The sequence below is a fragment of the Bombyx mandarina genome, chromosome 01, assembly GCF_030267445.1.
Source record: "Bombyx mandarina strain Sakado chromosome 01, ASM3026744v2".
NCBI lineage: Eukaryota > Metazoa > Arthropoda > Insecta > Lepidoptera > Bombycidae > Bombyx > Bombyx mandarina.
The window spans coordinates 3,251,466-3,271,784 of NC_143208.1; the positions used below are offsets into that span (position 1 = coordinate 3,251,466).

Here is a 20,319-nt window from a genome sequence, read left to right on the forward strand (position 1 = left end):
ATGTGCTTTTCTTTTTATTTTTGCCAATTTTATGTTTCTTCAAATGTAAGCGGAGAAATAGAGTAGTGAAGAAACGAAAATGACAGGACGTAGCTTCTTAGAGTTCTGCGTTAAAGGCAATTCTAGTAAATTCCCGCCATTTTAATGAAAATAACCACTTGACTGAGGTATGCTAAAACAATTATAGGCTTAAAAGTCTATTAGCCAATAGTCGTAAATAAATTATAAAACCATTACTGGGCGTCCGCCAGCATAGTATTATAAAAAAAAAAACGTGATTCCTCGCTACCGACATTGGCTCATCAGAAACATGTAATATCACCGGAGAATTATATAAAAACCGGTATTAAAAAAAAAACAATTTCATCTATAACGGCTTGTTTTTTAATCTTCATATAAAAACTACTTTTACGTTTACTATCTCGCGTTTTTTATCGTCATCATAATATTACTTCTAACGTCTTCGTTACTTTACGGTTTTCGTGGTCAAGGACCAAGTCAAAGAAACTGCCATACTATTTACTGTGTGGGGATTACGACATAGGGAAGATCTTCCACCGAGCGGGTGATATTACTCGGTAGACCGACGGTCCGAATGTTGTTGTTCGGAACTTGTATATATGCAAGCTTATCTTGAATATGTCGTAAGCGAGATACGGGCATATGTCAAATATCTTGTGTGCTATGATGGTTACCTGCCACAACTGTTACTATATTATTCGTTCTGTGTGAAATGAAACGTAAAAGTCGAGTAAAGTTATTAAAGAAGAATAAGGTGATAGTTAGCACAATATTGACATGATATTGACATGTTTTACTGGTGGTAGGACGTCTTGTGATTCCGTAGGGGTAGGTACCACCACCCTGCGTATTTTCGCCGTGAAGCAATAATGCGTTTTGGTTTGAAGGGTGGGGCAGCCGTTGTAACTATACTGAGACCTTAGAACTTATATCTCAAGGTAGGTGGCGCATTTACATTATAGATGTCTATGGGCTCCAGTAATCACTTAACATCAGGTGGGCTATGAGCTCGTCCACCTATATAAGTAGTAAAAAAAAAACTCTGCCTATGTCTGCCGTGAAGAAATAGGCAGGGTGGTGGTACCTACTTTGTGGTAAGCATTTGGTTTTGTCATAGCTACAGCCTATTAATAATGAGAAGACAGACTATATTGTTTCTATTGGACTAAAACAATTGCACTGTGTACGGAAAGCTGTGTAGATATATAATTTAAATATATATGTACATATATTTACCATACGTCCACGAGCTTGGAGTCAATTGTACTGAACAGAGCCGGACTGCCGATAGGATCGCTCGTGACCGGCGCCCACAAGACGCTTCTTGTCTAGGGCTTCATTTCCACAGCCAGTGCATACATTAAGCAAAAAAAAAGTTATTTTAAAATACTTTAAGTAATTTCTTAACAGTATTGTTTAATTCGATCCAAAAAAAATATTTTCACATATAATAAAAAAATATGTATGTATTTCGTTAATAGTTTCCATTGAAATTTAAATAATTCAATTTCCGAACGGAATTTTAATAATTGTTAAGTCATCGAACACACAAAATAAAAAAATTAAAATCAGAACATAAAATATAGTTAAAAAAGTTTTTTTTTAAATTAAATTACTCACATTCTAGGACTGTTTTGATCGGAATTGTTATCGATTTTTTTTATATATATAATTGTGATTGCCTTATAGCATTTAATATTAAATAATAATAATTTTTATTCATTTATTAGATATAACTAGAGGTCCCGCAGTAGTCGAAATTCGACTATAATTAATTGGAATTGTAAGTTTGTACACTATTATGATTGTATTTTATACTTCTATAATCACAAATTTCGTCAAGACTACACTATAAAAAATATTAACAAAGACAAACAATATTTAATCTATTCTCAATTTGACAACAGACGTCAAGAACAAAAGTTTGACAATAAATAGTATGCATGCGTGTGTGCGTCAAATACATGGTATGTAGTGTGTGTAATGTTTTCTTTATTGATTTAATGTATCTTTCATGCATTAGTTTATAAAAATATTAGCATTGTGCACTTCTTCTCTACATTCTCTATAAGTGTAGAAAATTTCATACTCCTCCGTCCGCACAATTTTCGTAAAAAGGGATACAAAGTTTTTGCTTCACGTATTAATATATAGATTAGATTATTATTTATACTTATATATTTGAATTTACAAACTTAATGACTTATTGATTACTTGATATAGACTGTTCGAATTGTCGGAGTTTATAAAATTTAATATGTAATTAATATTTATTTGAATATCATATATCATAAAATTAAGTCTACGATCGCGATGTTTAAATAGCTCTTCATTTACTCGTAATTTATGCAACACTAACACCTGATGACTGGATTAAGAAGCATAAAGCAAAATAACACTTGTATTTTTATAAATAAGTTTTTATTAGATATATAATTTAGAACGTATAGTGGAAGAAGTTATAATGGGGCATAATGGTTATAATGATTAAAACGGTTTGAGGTTACGTGACGATTACTATCAATGAATCAGATTAAAACATTTAGTGCCGTTAAGGAACTTCTTTCCAACTAGCTAAGATGTATCAATATGTCTAATGCGAAATAAAATCAATAAACAAAACAAAACCGCTTCCTTTTAGTTAGCAGTTCGATTTTATAATTAAAAAAAACCTAACGATTAGAATGAATTTGATTATCGTTTAATACTTGCTACTTTCGATTTCAATTTATAACAATTAGTAGTGATATTTTATTTTTATTATAGTATCAACAGTATCGTATAGTATAGTATCAATCATATTTTTATTATAAAATCTATACTAATATTATAAAGCTGAAGAGTTTGTTTGTTTGAAAGTGCTAATGTCAGGAACTACTGGTCCGATTTGAAAAAATCTTTCAGTGTTAGATAGCCTATTTATCGAGGAATGATATAGGCTATATAACATCACGCTAAGACCAATACAAGCGGAGCACCAATAAATAATGTTTCAAAATCAGGGTTTTAATCCCTTTTGAGAACTTACACTGCGTGCGCTGCGGAAACGATTAAAGTTTCGCGAAAATAATGTATGAGAGAATTGTTCCCCTTTAAAAGATCTAAAAAAAGTTTGCGACAGCACATGTTTATATGTTAAAGTTGGCTCACTATTACCTTTTTTATGTTAACCAAATTTGTTCTAAAGTAAATCATTATAATTTGTGAAGGTGTTTTTATAAAGATGATATTCTACGTAAATGACGGGCGGTTACAATTTAGCCTTATGCCAAACTAACTATTCCAGGCGGACGAAGTCGCGGGCAAAAGCTAGTTATTTATAAACGTAGAAATATCTTGAATCAACTACCGATTCACATTATTTTAACGCATTGAAGGAACAGCACAGTATAAATACGGACATAAAGAAAAATGGTTATAAAAATCATTGATTTATTTTTGAAAATACGAGAAAAATCATTCACTTTCTAGATCAACAAAACAATATGTTTCAGTTGCATATTTCTGCGGTCGATGCTCATAGGTACATCCGGAATGCGGTGCAGTGGAATTCTCTTTATAGAAAATTATTTGAACTCGATTTTAACGGACTTTGAATACCGGATGTACTCTCAACGGTCGTTGTCCGTCAGGAATGCACATACTATATGTTGTTCTTGTACTATGTTGATTGTTGCTACAATTATGTTTTTATTGGTAGATAATTATGTTGATTCCCTTACTCTGTTAAGTTTGCATCGTCTTATTTTCCTATCCACGGACTTCAGTTGTAATGTACTTATTCTTCTTCTTTATCGTTCCCTCACTGCTGAGGATCGCGACCACATGTGACGTTCTTCCACTGTGTTCGATCATGGGTGGCATAGACCGCATGGTACAGATTACCACCAAGTGCTTAATGTATAAATATACTTATATAAATAGCCAAGAAAAAATTGCTTTTTTTTGTTAACAATTGCAATCGATTTTTTATACTTAGCTTAGTTGAAGAACTTATTATTATTAATTAAGAATAAATTTAAAAAGTTACTGCTTTCACATATTCACAAGTTAAAATGTCAATAAACAAACATAAGAAAAATGTATATAGTCGTACATAAAAAGAATGAACGTTTTGAATTGTCAGTAGTGCATCTCAAACTTTTTTTGTAGCGGTAAACTATGACGATTACAAAATTGTACAACATACAAAAAATAATTTAAGTATAAAAGTTTTTTAATTACCTATAGTAAATACACTGTGTAAAATTTTGCGGCACGATAAAGTCGACATAATAGTTGACAACCACTACACTAGTAACATTAAAATAAGACAATTTAATATCTATTAAAATCGCTTGCAGCTCATGACGAAAGTACACGTGCCAGCACAGACGGGCTACCAACAAATTTTCTAACAACTTGAATCACTAATGAACTAGTCCGGCGGTTTTAGCTTCGCGTGCACAGAGAGAGACGCGGTGAAATAGTTGTTAAGCGACAACTTCTCTTACGCGTTGCATCTGTAGGTACATCGCGTTGTATATGCTTATCACATTCATAAGACAAATAATCAAATTTAACATGTTCCACTTTTAAATGTTCATATTTGATTGTCAACAAAAGAATCACGAAACGTATTTCTTTGCATTACTATAGACAGCGAGACTCAAAAGTCGAATCCACGCTTTTTAGCCTAAATAAAAAAAAAAAACCTACCTATTCTGATAGCCTTGAGACGCTATTTCAGCTTCTCCTTGAGGTGTTGGTGAGCTCACGGGGCTCAAACCGGGAGTGTTGCTAACACTGGCTCTAGCAAGAGCAGTGCTTCGCAGAATCTACCATCGGATCGGAAACGCGACCCACTGACAAGATCCGGCGAGAAACTCAGTGGGCAATATATAATTATCCCAATAGTTAATGTTTAATTTGCTTCCAAACCTGGCCCGCTATTGCGGAGATAAAAATGCGATACACACAAACAGACAAGATAATATTTCTCACTATTATATGTACTATTAGCACGTCTAAATCGTTTTGTCCGTTTATTTATCTTGTTGTCTGTCTTTCATACAGTTATCACATCTGGTTCCTTCGATTACCTGAACTGGTTCAGTTAAACTAACTAATTGAGGTCTTATTACACCACGGGACAAGGGATTTCTGTTCCGATTGTTTGAACCGTCAACGGATAGATAGTAGGCGGAAGTTCTGTTTATTTTCTATTTATTTTTATTATAGTCTATGATTTAAAAAATCTCTGTAATTCAGTGTTTTTCTATCCGTAATTTAATTACGTGTTACGGAATACTTGTCTCTTTCATTTATTCTGAGGATAATATATTTTTTTGTAAAATTACAATCTTAATCCATCGCCACTCGATGTTTAAACTTAAAATCGTATTTTACTATTACCTAAACGAGCCGACTTAAAGGATGATTACAATACATTCGCATTATAGATTTGATGCCGAACAGTGAATTATCTTAAAGTTGCTTTAATTAAAGTAAACGGGTATAAAGTAACAACGCTAAAAACAAAGCGAGCTCGCAAGCTTTTGTCTAGAAGCAATTTTATAACAATACAAGCATCCCCGGCATCTCGTCCACGCAAATGGGAGTTCAGCTAAAGTTTTTTTGCGTTTTTTTTCGTCAAACGAGCGAACAAAATAAATTCTTTTTAGATAAAAATGCTTTCAATTCGCCAATATACTTCTGTTTCAGTTTATACTCGTTAATATGAATACGATGGATGATCGCATATTTTGTTTGTCCAATACTACATGCGCTATGAATACTTGTGGAATTGGTGGAGATTATTTTCGCAGTTTCTGAAAAGTCGTTCAGTTGGAGATTACTAACTAATGTCATTCAGCAGAATCGATTTCTCAAAAATTTTTTTTACTCAGCTCTCGATCACGATAAAGCCGGGTCGTGGAAACAGGACCACACGGAGACGTCTCGCTCGGGAGTCGAACCGGCAATCTCAGATCTCGAAACTTTACCGGTTGGCTTTTAATTACCATACTAAAATCGGTGGACATTCTGTAGCCTCGCTGGTCTTATGGATGACGTTTATTTTCCTCAACTTGAATGTTTGAATTAGAGTTTAGTTTTTTTTAACTCTTTTACAATGGATTTGTGCGGTTAGGTAATATAATAATAATTACATTTATTTACTGCACAATACAAATAACTTTTCAATTAATATGACACTAATTTCTAATTCTATCTAAACAATATTACAATATATTAATTAAACTGACAGTGGAGATAAAAAGGCCGCGGCTCAGCTTTATAATATAATTAGCTCTTTTTTTTTTTTTTTTTTTTTTTTATTGCTTAGCTGTGTGGACGAGCTCACAGCCCACCTGATGTTAAGTGGTTACTGGTGGTTACTGGAGCCCATAGACATCTACAACGTAAATGCGCCACACACCTTGAGATATAGTTCTAAGGTCTCAGTATAGTCACAACGGCTGCCCCACCCTTCAAACCGAAACGCATTACTGCTTCACGGCAGAAATAGGCGGGGCGGTGGTACCTACCCGTGCGGACTCACAAGAGGTCCTACCACCAGTAATTACGCAAATTATAATTTTGCGGGTTTCATTTTTATTACACGATGTTATTCCTTCACCGTGGAAGTCAATCGTGAACATTTGTTGAGTACGTATTTCATTAGAAAAATTGGTACCCGCCTGCGGGATTCGAACACCGGTGCATCGCTTCAACACGAATGCACCGGACGTCTTATCCGTTAGGCCACGACGACCAGAAGCTCAGACGGTTTTTTGTTTGTAGCATATTACAGTTCATTTCCCGTAAAATTTTGCATTTTTGTTGTACACTGGTAAACGCGAGGAACAGTTTTTTTGTGAGAAGTGAAATTTTACTCATAAAGTATGCAAAAAAAAAGAAAGAACTAAAATTCGTCGTTTCCTTTTTATTAACATAAAATTTATAATGGGTTTTCGTAAATAAGATTTAAAAATGGATTCGGCTTTTTATTTTAAGTAATACATTCAAAAAAAAAAATTGTAATACAATACTACTAGTAAAATATAAATTTGAAATATGTTCTACTCTAATGCATTTATATTTTTTTAAATAATTCAAGTAAATTAGCGCAATTTACCGCTCCGGCCACGCGACGTTAGCACTATTGATATAATATTATATTTACAAAGGCCAGGTCACCGACCCGAATACCTTAGGAAAATCATAAAGTATATATTTGTATCTTCTTTTAGACATGTTTAGTGTCTATCGAGATGTCTCCGTGTTTTAAATGAACTTGATTGTTTTGTAGCGAATTCGCTGACGAATAGCGATTTTGTTCAGCATTTTTTTCGGGAAACTTCGGGAATTTTTCGAGAAACTTCTATTGAGCGTTTACATGTTGTGGGCTCGCAGGGTAATCCCATATTTTTTTTGTCTGCAAAACGATTATATTTTCCTGTTCGAAGGATTCGGCAGTCTTTAGTTTACAATATATAAAAACAGTTGCTATAATAAACTATACCAGAGGCTATAACCAGTGAGGTTGACCGACGTCCCCGAAAAGGGCGACCACTTGGCTTTACTGGTGGTAGGACCTCTTGTGAGTCCGCATGAGTAGGTACCACCACCCTGCCTATTTCTGCCGTGAAGCAGTTACGCGTTTCGGTTTGAAGGGTGGGGCAGCCGTTGTAACTATACTAGAGATGTTAGAACTTATATCTCAAGGTAGGTGGCGCATTTACGTTGTAGATGTCTATGGGCTCCAGTAATCGCTTAACACCAGGTGGGCTGTGAGCTCGTTGATCTAAGCAATAAAAAAACTTACCATCAGCTTATTGTCAGAATGTGCAGAAAATGGACGAATTCATTTAAAAAAAAAACCCACGTAACCACGTCCGACATTTGAGTATTGTCTGGAGTATCAATTGGATTTGAATAGAGACACTCACGCTGATCTAATTGGTATACGATATACGGTCGATGATGAAACATACGTATAATGGATTGGTTTCAGCCTCTCAGGGTGCTTAACAATGTTATTCACATTACGACCACCAGCATATACCTACCTATACTATCAAGTAGCATCTTAGTTGTCTGTATCCGAGAAAACTGTATGTTATTCGAAAAAGCTGAAATAATACATAATGACAATTTAAAAAAAAAGGGTGCGTGTACTTATGTACGCGCGTAAGAAGTTATACTTTATTTTTATTAAATTTATTTCTTTTTTTAAAATTTAAATTTTAATCAATTTGAAAAAAAATCGATTAAACAACATCCTCAAACACGCATATTGGACATCCCTTTTCTTGACATATAAATTCGGTAATTCTCGGTACGGTTCGGAAAGTTCACCTGCGGCTATATTCAGACTCGACAAGTAACGTCGGTCGTATTGTAATGAGCGATTTAGTGGGCAACTTCACTCTGTTAATTTAGTGTCACGGTGCGCGCGCATCGTAAAATTTCACTCTCATAATTTTTTTATAACGCGCCTAAAGAAGTATAACTTCGAAAAAACAGATTTAAGCTGTTTAAGTGGTTTTAACTATGTGTACCAATCACGAAAACCGAAGAAAATACTAAAGTATCGAATAAGTTGAGAGCTACTCTAAATACTTTTATAACAGACAAATAAAAGATGAATTAAAAAAAAGAAAACAATTGAGGCGACAGAATTGCGAATCCAGCTCTGTCTTATTAGTATCTTATTATTGCTGCGTCTCAAGACTTTTCTGTGTCGTTATTTTTTGTTTGGATAATTTCTATTTGTTTCTTCTTTTTTTTGCTTTTTTTTTTAAATATGAAGTTTTATCATTCAATGTCATCGTCTTCGTATTTTTAATGACACGAAACGTGAGAGAGTGGCTGCGCTATACAAAACGTACAGCTAAAACCGTTGACTTGAGATATTAGATAGAAGCGATGCACAAAAACATTTATTTACTGGTGGTAGGACCTCTTGTGAGTCCGCACGGGTAGGTACCACCACCATGCCTATTTCTGCCGTGAAGCAGTGACGCGTTTCGGTTTGAAGGTTGGGGTAGCCGTTGTAACTATACTGAGAAACCTTAGAACTTATATCTTAAGGTGGGTGGCGCATTTACGTTGTAGATGTCGATGGGTTCCAGTAACCACTTAATCACTTAATACCAGGTGGGCTGTGAGCTCATCCACCCATCTTAGCAATAAAAAAAATTACATTTGAATATTTTTATCAAAATTAATTTATTGTCATCAGGTTGTACGGACCCAAGCGCTGTGCTCGCTGCAACACGGTGATCTCAGCGTCAGAACTAGTTATGAGAGCACGGGACCTCGTTTTCCACGTGCATTGTTTCTCCTGCGCGTTATGCAATACGCCCCTAAATAAAGGCGACACGTACGGCATCAGAGACGCTGCCGTCTATTGCAGGTAAAACACATTTTAGTATACAGGGTGTCCTAGAAATAATGGATAATCCTGAAACACCTCATGTTAGAGCTACTGGGGACACAAAATAAAAATAAAAATACTCTCAGGTAGTACCCAAATTAATTACCCAGATTAAAATACTACATTTCATGATTAAAACTTAAGTTCGAATTAATTTTTACAAAAAATTTGAACAGCAACTAAATAAGGTTTAGTGCATGTTTTTTCTTGAATACGTAATTTGGGTACTACCTAAGAATTTTTTTTATTTTTATCTTTTATATGACATCCCCAATAGCTCTATGAGGTGTTTCAAGATTATCCATTCTTTCTAGAACACCCTGTATATCAAAACATTAAAAGAGTTTTAAAGTTACAATATTCAATTTAAAATAATTTATGTTAAAACTAGTGTTACAATTGTAGGCTTCATTACGAGACTATGCCAGAATACGGACCACATATGGCCGTGCCGGGTCCCCCGCAAATGTGTCCTGGTACGTACGCGGGACCGCCTCCGGGGGCCCACTATCCCCCGTACCCGTCGCCGGACTTCACCCGAGTCGACCCGGATGTGCAGAAAGGCCCGTATTTTAACGGCGCCGCAGCGCCCCCTCCGCGACAAAAAGGACGCCCACGAAAAAAAAAGCCAAAGGATCAAGACATCATGACCGCAAACCTGGGTGAGTGTTGGTCACAGGAAACGCCTGAGCGAATAAGCAGTTTCGTTTTTACGACATCAACATTGTCGTATACATATTATTGGAGCCCACACTTGGGGTGGCTTAAGTGGCGTCTGTCATGACCATGTGGCAAATTAAAGTAATTAAGCTCAGCTCACGCAACCGGTCCTATAGAACTATCCGAGTATTAAGTGATTACTTAGTACTTCGCTGTCGGTACACAGTTGTTACTTAGTTGCGTTTAAATTACTTACGTTATCGAGAATGACTTAATTGCATTTAATTCGCAGTAACGAAAACTAATCCACTTAGGAGCGTGCCTGTTTTAAGTCTTTCAGCATTAGCAAGGCTGTTTCTGATTCTAGGTTTATTTATTTGCCGCGGATTTGTTTTAAGTTGTGAAATGACAAAGGCACAATATTTAAGGCGTGAATGGTTGTGGGACCTTCTTGTTGTCTCCCTCGCACATCTGCATGGTGGTTGTCGATGATGTCATGAAATATTAGATGCACAATTTTTTGTAATATAAACTTGATTTGAATTATATTAGACTTGGTGACTATTAATGTTAAACTTTTAGATTATAGTAAAGAAAACGAGATAAAAAACTTATTACACATCTGTGAATAAAAAATCGTTTTAGTCTGAAACGTATTCGTAAAAACATAGCTCGGATAAATTTGAAATTAATCTGGCGCGTCAATCACTGGTGGTAGGACCTCTTGTGAGTCCGCACGGGTAGGTACCACGCCTATTTCTGCCGTGAAGCAGTAATGCGTTTCGGTTTGAAGGGTGGGGTAGCCGTTGTAACTAAACTGAGACCTTAGAACTTATATCTCAAGGTGGGTGGCGCATTTACGTTGTAAATGTCTATGGGCTCTAGTAACCACTTAACACCAGGTGGGCTGTGAGCTCGTCCACCCATCTAAGCAATAAAATAAAAAAAAACTAGGTTTCACGGTTACACAAATCTACTGATTAAAAGTATTATCTATTATATATTTACGTATATATATAATATTTTATTTATTTAAACCTTAAAAGATCAACCTAACATTCGCATCATACATCTAAACAGGTTCGTCGCGACAAAACGTTTACACTTTTATTAACACATTAAAGTCTAAAGTGCATTTGTTTTGAAGATTATCGGGGACGATTTCCCGTCGACTTGTTTTATTCGTTTTTTTTTTCTTATTTTTTCTTAACATTCACGAGATAATGAAACCCGTTCGGTAAATTGTTTTAAATGTAGTCAACGAAGCAAGAATATATTTTGATCGATTACAATGTAGAAGGGCTTGGCGAAGCGAGTTTTTTCGATAGGATTTATTTGTTATTTCTTGTTTGGTTCGACGGCGTGGAGGTCTAGACTAGTCACGTTGTAGATGTCTATGGGCTCCAGTAACCACTTAACACCAGGTGGGCTGTGAGCTCGTCCACCCATCTAAGTAATAAATAAAAAAAAAGATAAAAGATTAAGGACTACGTCGAATAGATGTTACAAATTCGGGTAGTAATTGAGATTTACTCAGATATATTCCAACTTAACCTTAACTTAACCATTATAATTTCGTTCCTTGAACATAATACAGTCTTGAATTTTTATTTTAGATCGACGCAAGAGAAACCAAAAGCGTTACGTTACTTTTTTTTTGTTTATTATTCATTAAAGGAAAACAACTGTTACTCAATGAAGTTTATATTCGGATTTTTCCTCTTGAATAACACGAGGAAAACATTATTTTCATTTCGTTTATTAAAATGTAACTAAACAAGGATATTATTATCCATTTCGGGAGCTCTTTTGTTTCGTGAACACGTTCATACATACCTAAGTCATTACCAGAGGCTTTATTTGGAACTCTATATTCGTTTCACTTCGGTCCGATCTGTACTTGTTTTTTTTTTCTATTTAGTTAATGAAGATCAAGGCGAAACGTATCTCAGATCGCTTTTCTATTTGATCGTATTTTAAAATTCTTTATATAGATAACTAGCGACCCGCCCTCGATTCGCTTCGGAAACTGTAATTTATTATTGATTTCTCCACTATTTAATGGATGTTATTATACATATAAACCTTCCTCTTTAATCACTCTATCTATTAAAAAAAAACGCATCAAAATCCGTTGCGTAGTATTAAAGATTTAAGCATACATAGGGATATAGGGACAGAGAAAGCGACTTTGTTTTATACTATGTAGTGATTATGTACATGCATGTTACATTTCGTTTATACGAAGTCTAATAGGACGAAATTAAAACGCATATCTAATTTAACTATTTCTTATTGTAAAACCGTGAAAGAGAATTCGAGTATTTCGAGACTTAAACTAGTATTTAGCTTGATGACGTCATCGGTGACGTCACAATTAAAAGTACATTATCATGATCAATTTCAAATAATGTACAGGCAAGCGAGGTTTAATATAAAGCACTTTGAAGCTATTTAATAATTTGACACTAGTAAAATCGCCATATTCGTGTAGTTCTACATCGAATGTTACATATTTTTACTGAAATTTTGCAATAACCATATTAGGGAGAGCAGTGAAAAGAGTTCATCAAAGATTTTCTTTAATTCGGGTTTCAACTAGTTATCTTTATATAGAACGTTCATAAAGAATGTACATTAAAAACGAAATGAAGGTCATGTTGTCTGATACCGGGGACCAGTTCATCACGTGGTGGCCCCGGGGCTGATCGCGTGTCCGTAATCAAGGTTCATCATACTCGCTACATTTCAATGAACCGACGTTTTGCTCCGGCGCCTCACTACTACACACGGCCGATTTGAATGAAACACTTGTTCGATGTTGGCTCATTTTTAAGTAAACGATGAAAAACTAATTCACCAATTTTATTGTTAATTTAATGTGATAATTTTAAATCGAAATCTCTCAATTTCTTCTAAGCAAATTTTTGGTTTCCATAATATTTAAATAGAATTAAAACAGTGATAATCTGATTGTATCCGGGTTGGGAGATCTAGTGAAGTCTGTGTATAATCTAATTATCGTTAGCTTCTGTGGTTATAAAGAGGAATCTCATCGCGCTAGCATTGTTCTTATGATTTGTAGAGCTCGATTTAATTGTCGCTTTCTTTGATTTTATTTAATCGATGTAGAGAATGACCGACGCTACTTATCGTAACTTCTAAAACCGGTTCAATTCGGAGATAGATAACGATTTCCGTAATAAAAAAATATATATTAAACAATAAATCATTCCGTAACTATTGTATTTGAATAATGATCTAATCATTACTACTAAGATTTCGTCTCTAGAAGATGAAGATGCTCTAGGCTTAAGACAAAAATATTCCGGCCTCATTCGTGACTTGACGGCTGCTGACATTAAAGTTTGTTGGCATATTGTTTACCTATTACATCAAATTCATAATAAAAATATCTGGCGAGCGTTAGCTAATTTATTAGCTGACTAGCGACCCGCCCTCGCTTCGCTTCGGAAACTGTAATTTATTATTGATTTTTCTACTATTTAATGGATGTTATTATACATATAAACCTTCCTCTTTAATCACTCTATCTATTGAAAAAAACCGCATAAAAATCCGTTGCGTAGTTTTAAAGATTTAAGCATACATAGGGATATAGGGACAGAGAAAGCGACTTTGTTTTATACTACATATTATGTAGTGATATAGTATTAATTATCCTTTCAAATATCTACAATGCCAGATAATCGGCATTCGGAAAATTTATCTTCCACATTAATCCAGCGAAGAAAATATCTGTTCGGATTTCGCCTCACCCCGTGTGTTATAAAATTTTACGTGTAAGTTGGCGTCAAGTGAAGTTATAATGTGTTTTTTTTTCTCAGTCGTTCATTGTTCATTAAGTTGCGTGATTGTACAGTATTTAACCTCGAATAATAGTTTTGAACGTATTCAGGCAACCCGATTTTTAGTGAGGACGTCCTTCAGAGGTTGGTTATAAAAGTGGGTTTGGTTGAAATTTGTGACTTTTGACGATACGTTTGTACGCATACTTTATTAATAGCGAAAAGAGGTTCACAAAATTATTATCGTTGTTGAAATTCCGTCGGCTGTTATTGTTTTAACTAAGGAAATGCTGGTGGTGGTGATAGGTGGACCTCTTGTGAGTCCGCGCGGGTGGGTACCACCACCCTGCCTATTTCTGCCGTGAAGCAGTAATGCGTTTCGGTTTGAAGGGTGGTACAGCCGCTGTAACTATACTGAGATCTTAGAACTCATATCTCAAGGTTGTAGATGTCTACGGGCCCCGGTAACCACTTAACACCAGGTGGGCCGTGAGCTCGTCCACCCATCTTAGCAATAAAAAAAAATCTGAATTCGACCCTGTGTTTAGATTTATTCATAGACGAAAGGTGTACCCAAAACGAAAAATAAGATCACAATGTTATTGAATTATGAATTCTGTGGGAAATTATTATACACTTATTTATAAACCGGGAAACGTATATCCGAATTTTGAAGACGTAATTAAGAAATTTTAGGTTCGTATAAAATTCAATTCATTAATAACATACTCGTTTTCTGGTGTACGATTGAAGAACCAGAATATGAATGTAATGTATGCTCTGAGGAATTGTTCGAGATGATACCGGCATCTCGTTTTTACCATCGCACCGCCCGCCACCGGAGTAGAGTTCATCCATACTACCTGGAGCCACTGCGGTCATCCACAGTGCGTTTCCAGAGGTCTTTTTTGGCACGTACCATCCGGCTATGGAATGAGCTCCCCTCCACGGTGTTTCCCGAGCGCTATGACATGTCTTTCTTCAAACGAGGCTTGTGGAGAGTATTAAGCGGTAGGCAGCGGCTTGGCTCTGCCCCTGGCATTGCTGAAGTCCATGGGCGACGGTAACCACTCACCATCAGGTAGGCCGTATGCTCGTATGCCTACAAGGGCAATAAAAAAAAATTATGTAATGTTCGCGTGTTTGATTTATTAATTTTTGATTATAATACTGTAATTAGCTTATAGCGCTGTCGCGAGTGTCTACGTTGCCTATTTACCATCTTTATTAATTAGCTGTGTCTTGGTCTCGGTCATCGTTCGGTTAATTAACCCATAGACACAGCCCATTGAGTTTCTCGCTGGATCTTCTCAGTGGGTCGCGTTTCCGATCCGGTGGTAGATTCTGCGAAGCACGGCTCTTGCTAGGGTTCGTGTTAGCAACATCGTCAGGTTTGAGCCCCGTAAGCTCATCTACTAGTTAAGGTTACGCTGATATGGTCTCTCTAGGCCATCAGCTTAGGTAAAATAAAAAAAAGTTTTGGTCTGTTTAGGCTTAGGCTTTATAGTCTATAAAGAGACTGAGGCTGGAAATGCTGTTAATAAAAATATTAATTTATCGAAAATTGTATTCATTGAAGAATTAATTCCGGTCGTTTTAGGATGTTTATATTTTGAGAACTCTCAATGGAACGCCTAGATTGTGGCAAATTCTTACTGGTTGTAGGACCTCATGTGAGTCCGCACAGGTAGGGACCACCACCCTGCCGTGAAGCAGTAATGCGTTTCGCTTGAAGGGTGGGGTAGCCGTTGTAACTATACTGAGACCTTAGAACTTATATTTCAAGGTGGATGGCGCATTTACATTGTAGATGTCTATGGGCTCCAGTAACCACTTAACACCAGGTGGGCTGTGAGCTCGTCCACCCGTCTAAGCAATAAAAAAAAGCTTAATGCGCTGCATTATTTTCGGGCGTCAACTAATTTGAAATTGTATTAAATTGCGTGCCATTATAAATGATATTAGTCTGCAATGTTTTCTTCGGAAAACACTGCTTCCACCACTACCTGACTTTGTTTTTGGGTTCGTATACACTGCTTACATTTACTCTGCATTCTTTTAGTACACATTTTTAACATATTTAAATTACAAATGCTACATTTAAAAATAACATGTACAAAGGCCGTCTTAATTCGCAATAAATTATCTTCCAGGTCACAAAGTTGATGTTTACAACAAAACAGGCTCTAGATAAAAAATTGTTACTATAATTACATACATAATGTATTTGTTACGTCTGCAACATAAAATTATATATATTGTTTCCAAAGTACCTAATCATTGCCTTTTTTATTTTTATACTTAGTAATGATTATATTGTTCTGATTAATATCAATGGTTTTACAATAGTCGAGTTTACATTGTTTCCAGAAGGGAGTCTTCGCTTACGTACTTAGCTGAGGCTAAAGTTTTTATTGAATGTTAAATTGGTAGGTAATGTTTCATAAAGTAATCGAAGCCTTCGTCTTTATGTTCCAAGGTGAACAGCAGCTGGCGTTAATATAACAACGTGGGTTGTAGTCATCATTTCCGACATTTAGTGACCGCGGTCTAGGACAGGGCTCGCTGAACTTATGATATACTTAAAAAAGTCTTAAGACGTGCTTTTTTTTGGAATAATGTTTTTTTTTATTGCTTAGATGGATGGACGAGCTCACAGCCCACCTGATGTTAAGTGGTTACTGGAGCCCATAGACATCCACAGCGTAAATGCGCCACCCACCTTAAGATATAAGTTCTAAGGTCTCACGTATAGTTACAACGGCTGCCCTACTGTTCAGACCGAAACGCGATACTGCTTCATGGCAGAAATAGGCAGGGCGGTGGTACCTACCCGCGCGGACTCACAACAGGTCCTACCACCAGTAAAATCTGCATTTGAAGTCTATATATGTATAAATAGTTCAGTCTTCTCTCGTTATTCACAATAAAAATATGTAGATTTTCACTTTATACATTTGTTTATCACGACTAATGAAAAATTAAATCAAATGAATTGTTATCGTACCGGAGTATAGTGTCGCTCGTCATTATTGGACTAATCTTTTACTTATACTAATATTATAAAGCTGAAGAGTTTGTTTGTTTGAACGCGCTAATCTCAGCAGCTACTGGTCTGATTTGAAAAATTATTTCAGTGTTAGATAACCCATTTATGGAGGAAGGCTATGGGCTATATTATAACATCCCGGTAGGGCACAATGCAAGTGGAGCATGAATAAAGAATGTTTCAATATAGGGGTTTAAATAAATAGCTCCTTAACATTCTATAATTCAAAAATATTTTTACTTTCTACGTAAATGAAGAGGCGGGTAAAATTTTGCGTTATGCCAAAGTAGCTATTTCACGCGTAGGAAGTCGCGGGCAAAAGGTGGTATTTTAATAAAAATTCATAAAATACTTTCTTTTGGAACGGTATTACTGCACTCTCGGTAATAGCCTCGTTATCTTCATATCACTACGAAATACTGGAACGAATATTCTTGTGGCGGTTGATGCAAAACGTTGAAAAGGTTTTACGCAACTTCAGAAAACGTTTCGACACTAAATTCTGACTTAGGGCTTGTCTTTGTAGAATGAATTTGCATTGCAATATAACTCAAGATAGATGACGTCTTTGTATAGGCCCGTTTCAATAAGTTTGCGTAATTATTGGTGATATAGTGTTGTGTGAACCCGCATAGTTACGTAGCTAGTATATTTTGTTTTGTTTCCCTTGTGAATTAGCCACGCGTTTTCGTTTGAAGGGTGTGACAGGTAAATAGTATACATGGAATATCGGCTCCTATTTCTCAAGGTTAATGCCTGAATAGATGTTGTGATCTCAGTGGACTTCGTTATTTGCTTTAAGCTAAGTGGCCATGCACTTATTGGTCCACTAAATTCATTTATTTCATTAAATATCTGTGAAAAGATGCTTGTTGAATTTCAAAACATGCCTCTACCACGTGACGTGTGTGATGTGCGTAACGAACCGGTGAAACAAACTCAGCGGGACCTTTAAGCATTTAATTAAAAATAAAAAAAACTTTAAAATTCTATATAGATTAAAAAGTCAAAATAAATAATAATTTTAAAACGAACATTTTCATTCCCACCAGAATCTGCGGCGGTAAAAAATAATTTGCATCGCTAATGGCAAAATTACATAATAACTCAACTTAAGTTTAAGTCGAAGTTGTGTCACTTTATAATCTCCCCGTGACGAGATTGCAGGTGGACTTATAAAATGTAATTAGTTTAATGACATGGTTCGATATTAAACCAACAACGGGCCGTCGATCGGACGATACACCTTTGAACAAAACATTCAATTTAGTGAATGTTAATGTAAAATTATCGATACACTAAAATAAGGTATAATTTAGAAATTAACCTGTTAGCATTCAATAATTTATTTACGAATAAATTAATTTACGTTAACCAATTTAAAATTGTGGGTTTCGTTTTTGAAATAATCGCGTGGTTCTTTTAGGGTTGATTTTGTTATTTTTGGTACACCAAAACAACTAAAATAAAAAATTAGATTAAAATGGTAAAATCCGGTGAATGTATGTTGTGTATTAAGGAAAAGTAATAAAATACTGTCTGTTTGTTAGCGCGCATATACGGGACTATGGAACGTATTTCCATCTAGTTTTCACAGGTAGACTCTATAAAATTCGACTAGAATGTTTCATTAATATCGGCAAATTTGAAAACTTTTTTTTCTATTAAAGTCTATTGTTGTCTATTAAAGATTTCTGGAATTTAACCGTTAAGAATGTAATAAAATATAAATAAACTATTAGAAGATTTTTTCAAATAATAATATATTATTATGTACTATTAACACGAAACTTCACGAAAGTAGCTTTGCCTGTCTATTGTGTTTTAACGCCCAAGCCACGGAATTGATTTCTAGTATATTCGGCAAGGAAATAGAAAGATTCAGTTTCAGACTTGGAAAGGACTTAAGATTATCTTTCATACCACTGTTAAGCACGGGTCTACGTTATCCATGCTGGAGATATTCAGTATACGGAAAGGCTATCTTAACTCATACGTCACTGGCAGTGCTATAAGAGAGCGATGGACAATATTCATTGCCAATTTCTGGCACGAAGCAGTCTAGTTCTGAAATGTTTACTTCATCTCTAATCTGATATCTCCATGAGCTCGTCTATACAACTAAAGAAATAGTCGTTGACTAAAAATAAAATACATAAGGCGTAGAAATATTCAATACTTATTAGAAACATGTTTTGATTTAGATCTAGCATTGATAGATTGGCAACGATTTAAAATTCAGCTTCAACCCTTGTCATTGACAGTGTTGCTAAAGCCAATCGATTTGCATATATATATCCTTAAAATCGTATGGTATTTCTTTAAGAAAAACCGAGACCAGTAGCTGAGAGGATAACAGGAAGCATTATTATGTTATTTTCCATGTAAACGTGTTGATGCGTTATTACGAATGCAACCTCTATGAATATGATTTTATGTTAATTTAATTATAAAAGGTGAACGTTATTATGATTGGCATATTCACTTATCATATTAACACAGTACGGCTAGTCAAGTTTTTAAATGCGAATTTTTTACGCGTTAAGTGAAAAAAATCAGAAAACATTGAAATATTAGAATGAGTCTATCTTCTAGGCTAGTTGAAGGCTCGCTTGATAATAAGTAGTTCTCGTTACGGATGAACGTCGACATTACAATGTCAAAAATAAAACTAAGTTACCTAACTATTCTTCACTTCAAATGACAATAAAATTGTTTTTTGTCACACGGAGGGCTAGTTCACCCTCCGTAACTAGAAACCGAAATATGAGGTTCGATTCCCGGTTCATGTACGCGTCATAAATCTAACACGGGATAGGGGCTGGTGCGTTTCTCCTTAATTTGTCACTTACAACCATAAATTATGATATAAGTTGTTTTTTAAAAAAAAAGTGGATGATCTGTGCAAGAGGGGTGTATATTATTAGGGACACTGTTTAGACATATAATGTACAAGCCGCCGGATGTGCGGCCCACTATTCTTCGTATGACAACTAACCGGTGAATTTATTTATTTTTCCTACCTATGCTGATAGCCTTGAAAAGCTATATCAACTTCGCTCGAACGTGTAGGTGAGCTCACGGGACTCAATCCGAAGTGGTGCTAACACTGGCCCGAGCAAGAGCAGTGCTTCGAATCTACCACCGGATCGGAAACGCGACCCACTGAGAAGATCCGACGAGAAACTCAGTGGGCTGTGTCTGTGGATTAAACCGGCGAAGCTCGGTTGGTGTTCTTTTATACAAAACTCTTCAAGTGAAAACTTGCTTAGCCTCTCTGACTGAGTTAGTGGTCTAATAGCTATAGCGCCCCTATCGACATGTCTATTTGCTCTTTGTCTGTTTGATGCCTAGGTTTA

General features: G+C 35.6%; 1 protein-coding gene across 2 annotated transcripts in view; it reads left to right on the forward strand.

Moving 5' to 3' along the window:
• Bmap-A (apterous A) overlaps positions 1-20,319 on the forward strand; it is a 133,935-nt gene that overhangs the window by 69,626 nt on the left and 43,990 nt on the right. For both annotated transcript variants that reach the window (XM_028178283.2, XM_028178274.2), the window contains exons 3-4: positions 9,248-9,421; positions 9,848-10,104. In XM_028178283.2, coding sequence (XP_028034084.2) covers positions 9,248-9,421; positions 9,848-10,104 — 431 coding nt within the window. The remainder of the gene's footprint in view (positions 1-9,247; positions 9,422-9,847; positions 10,105-20,319) is intronic.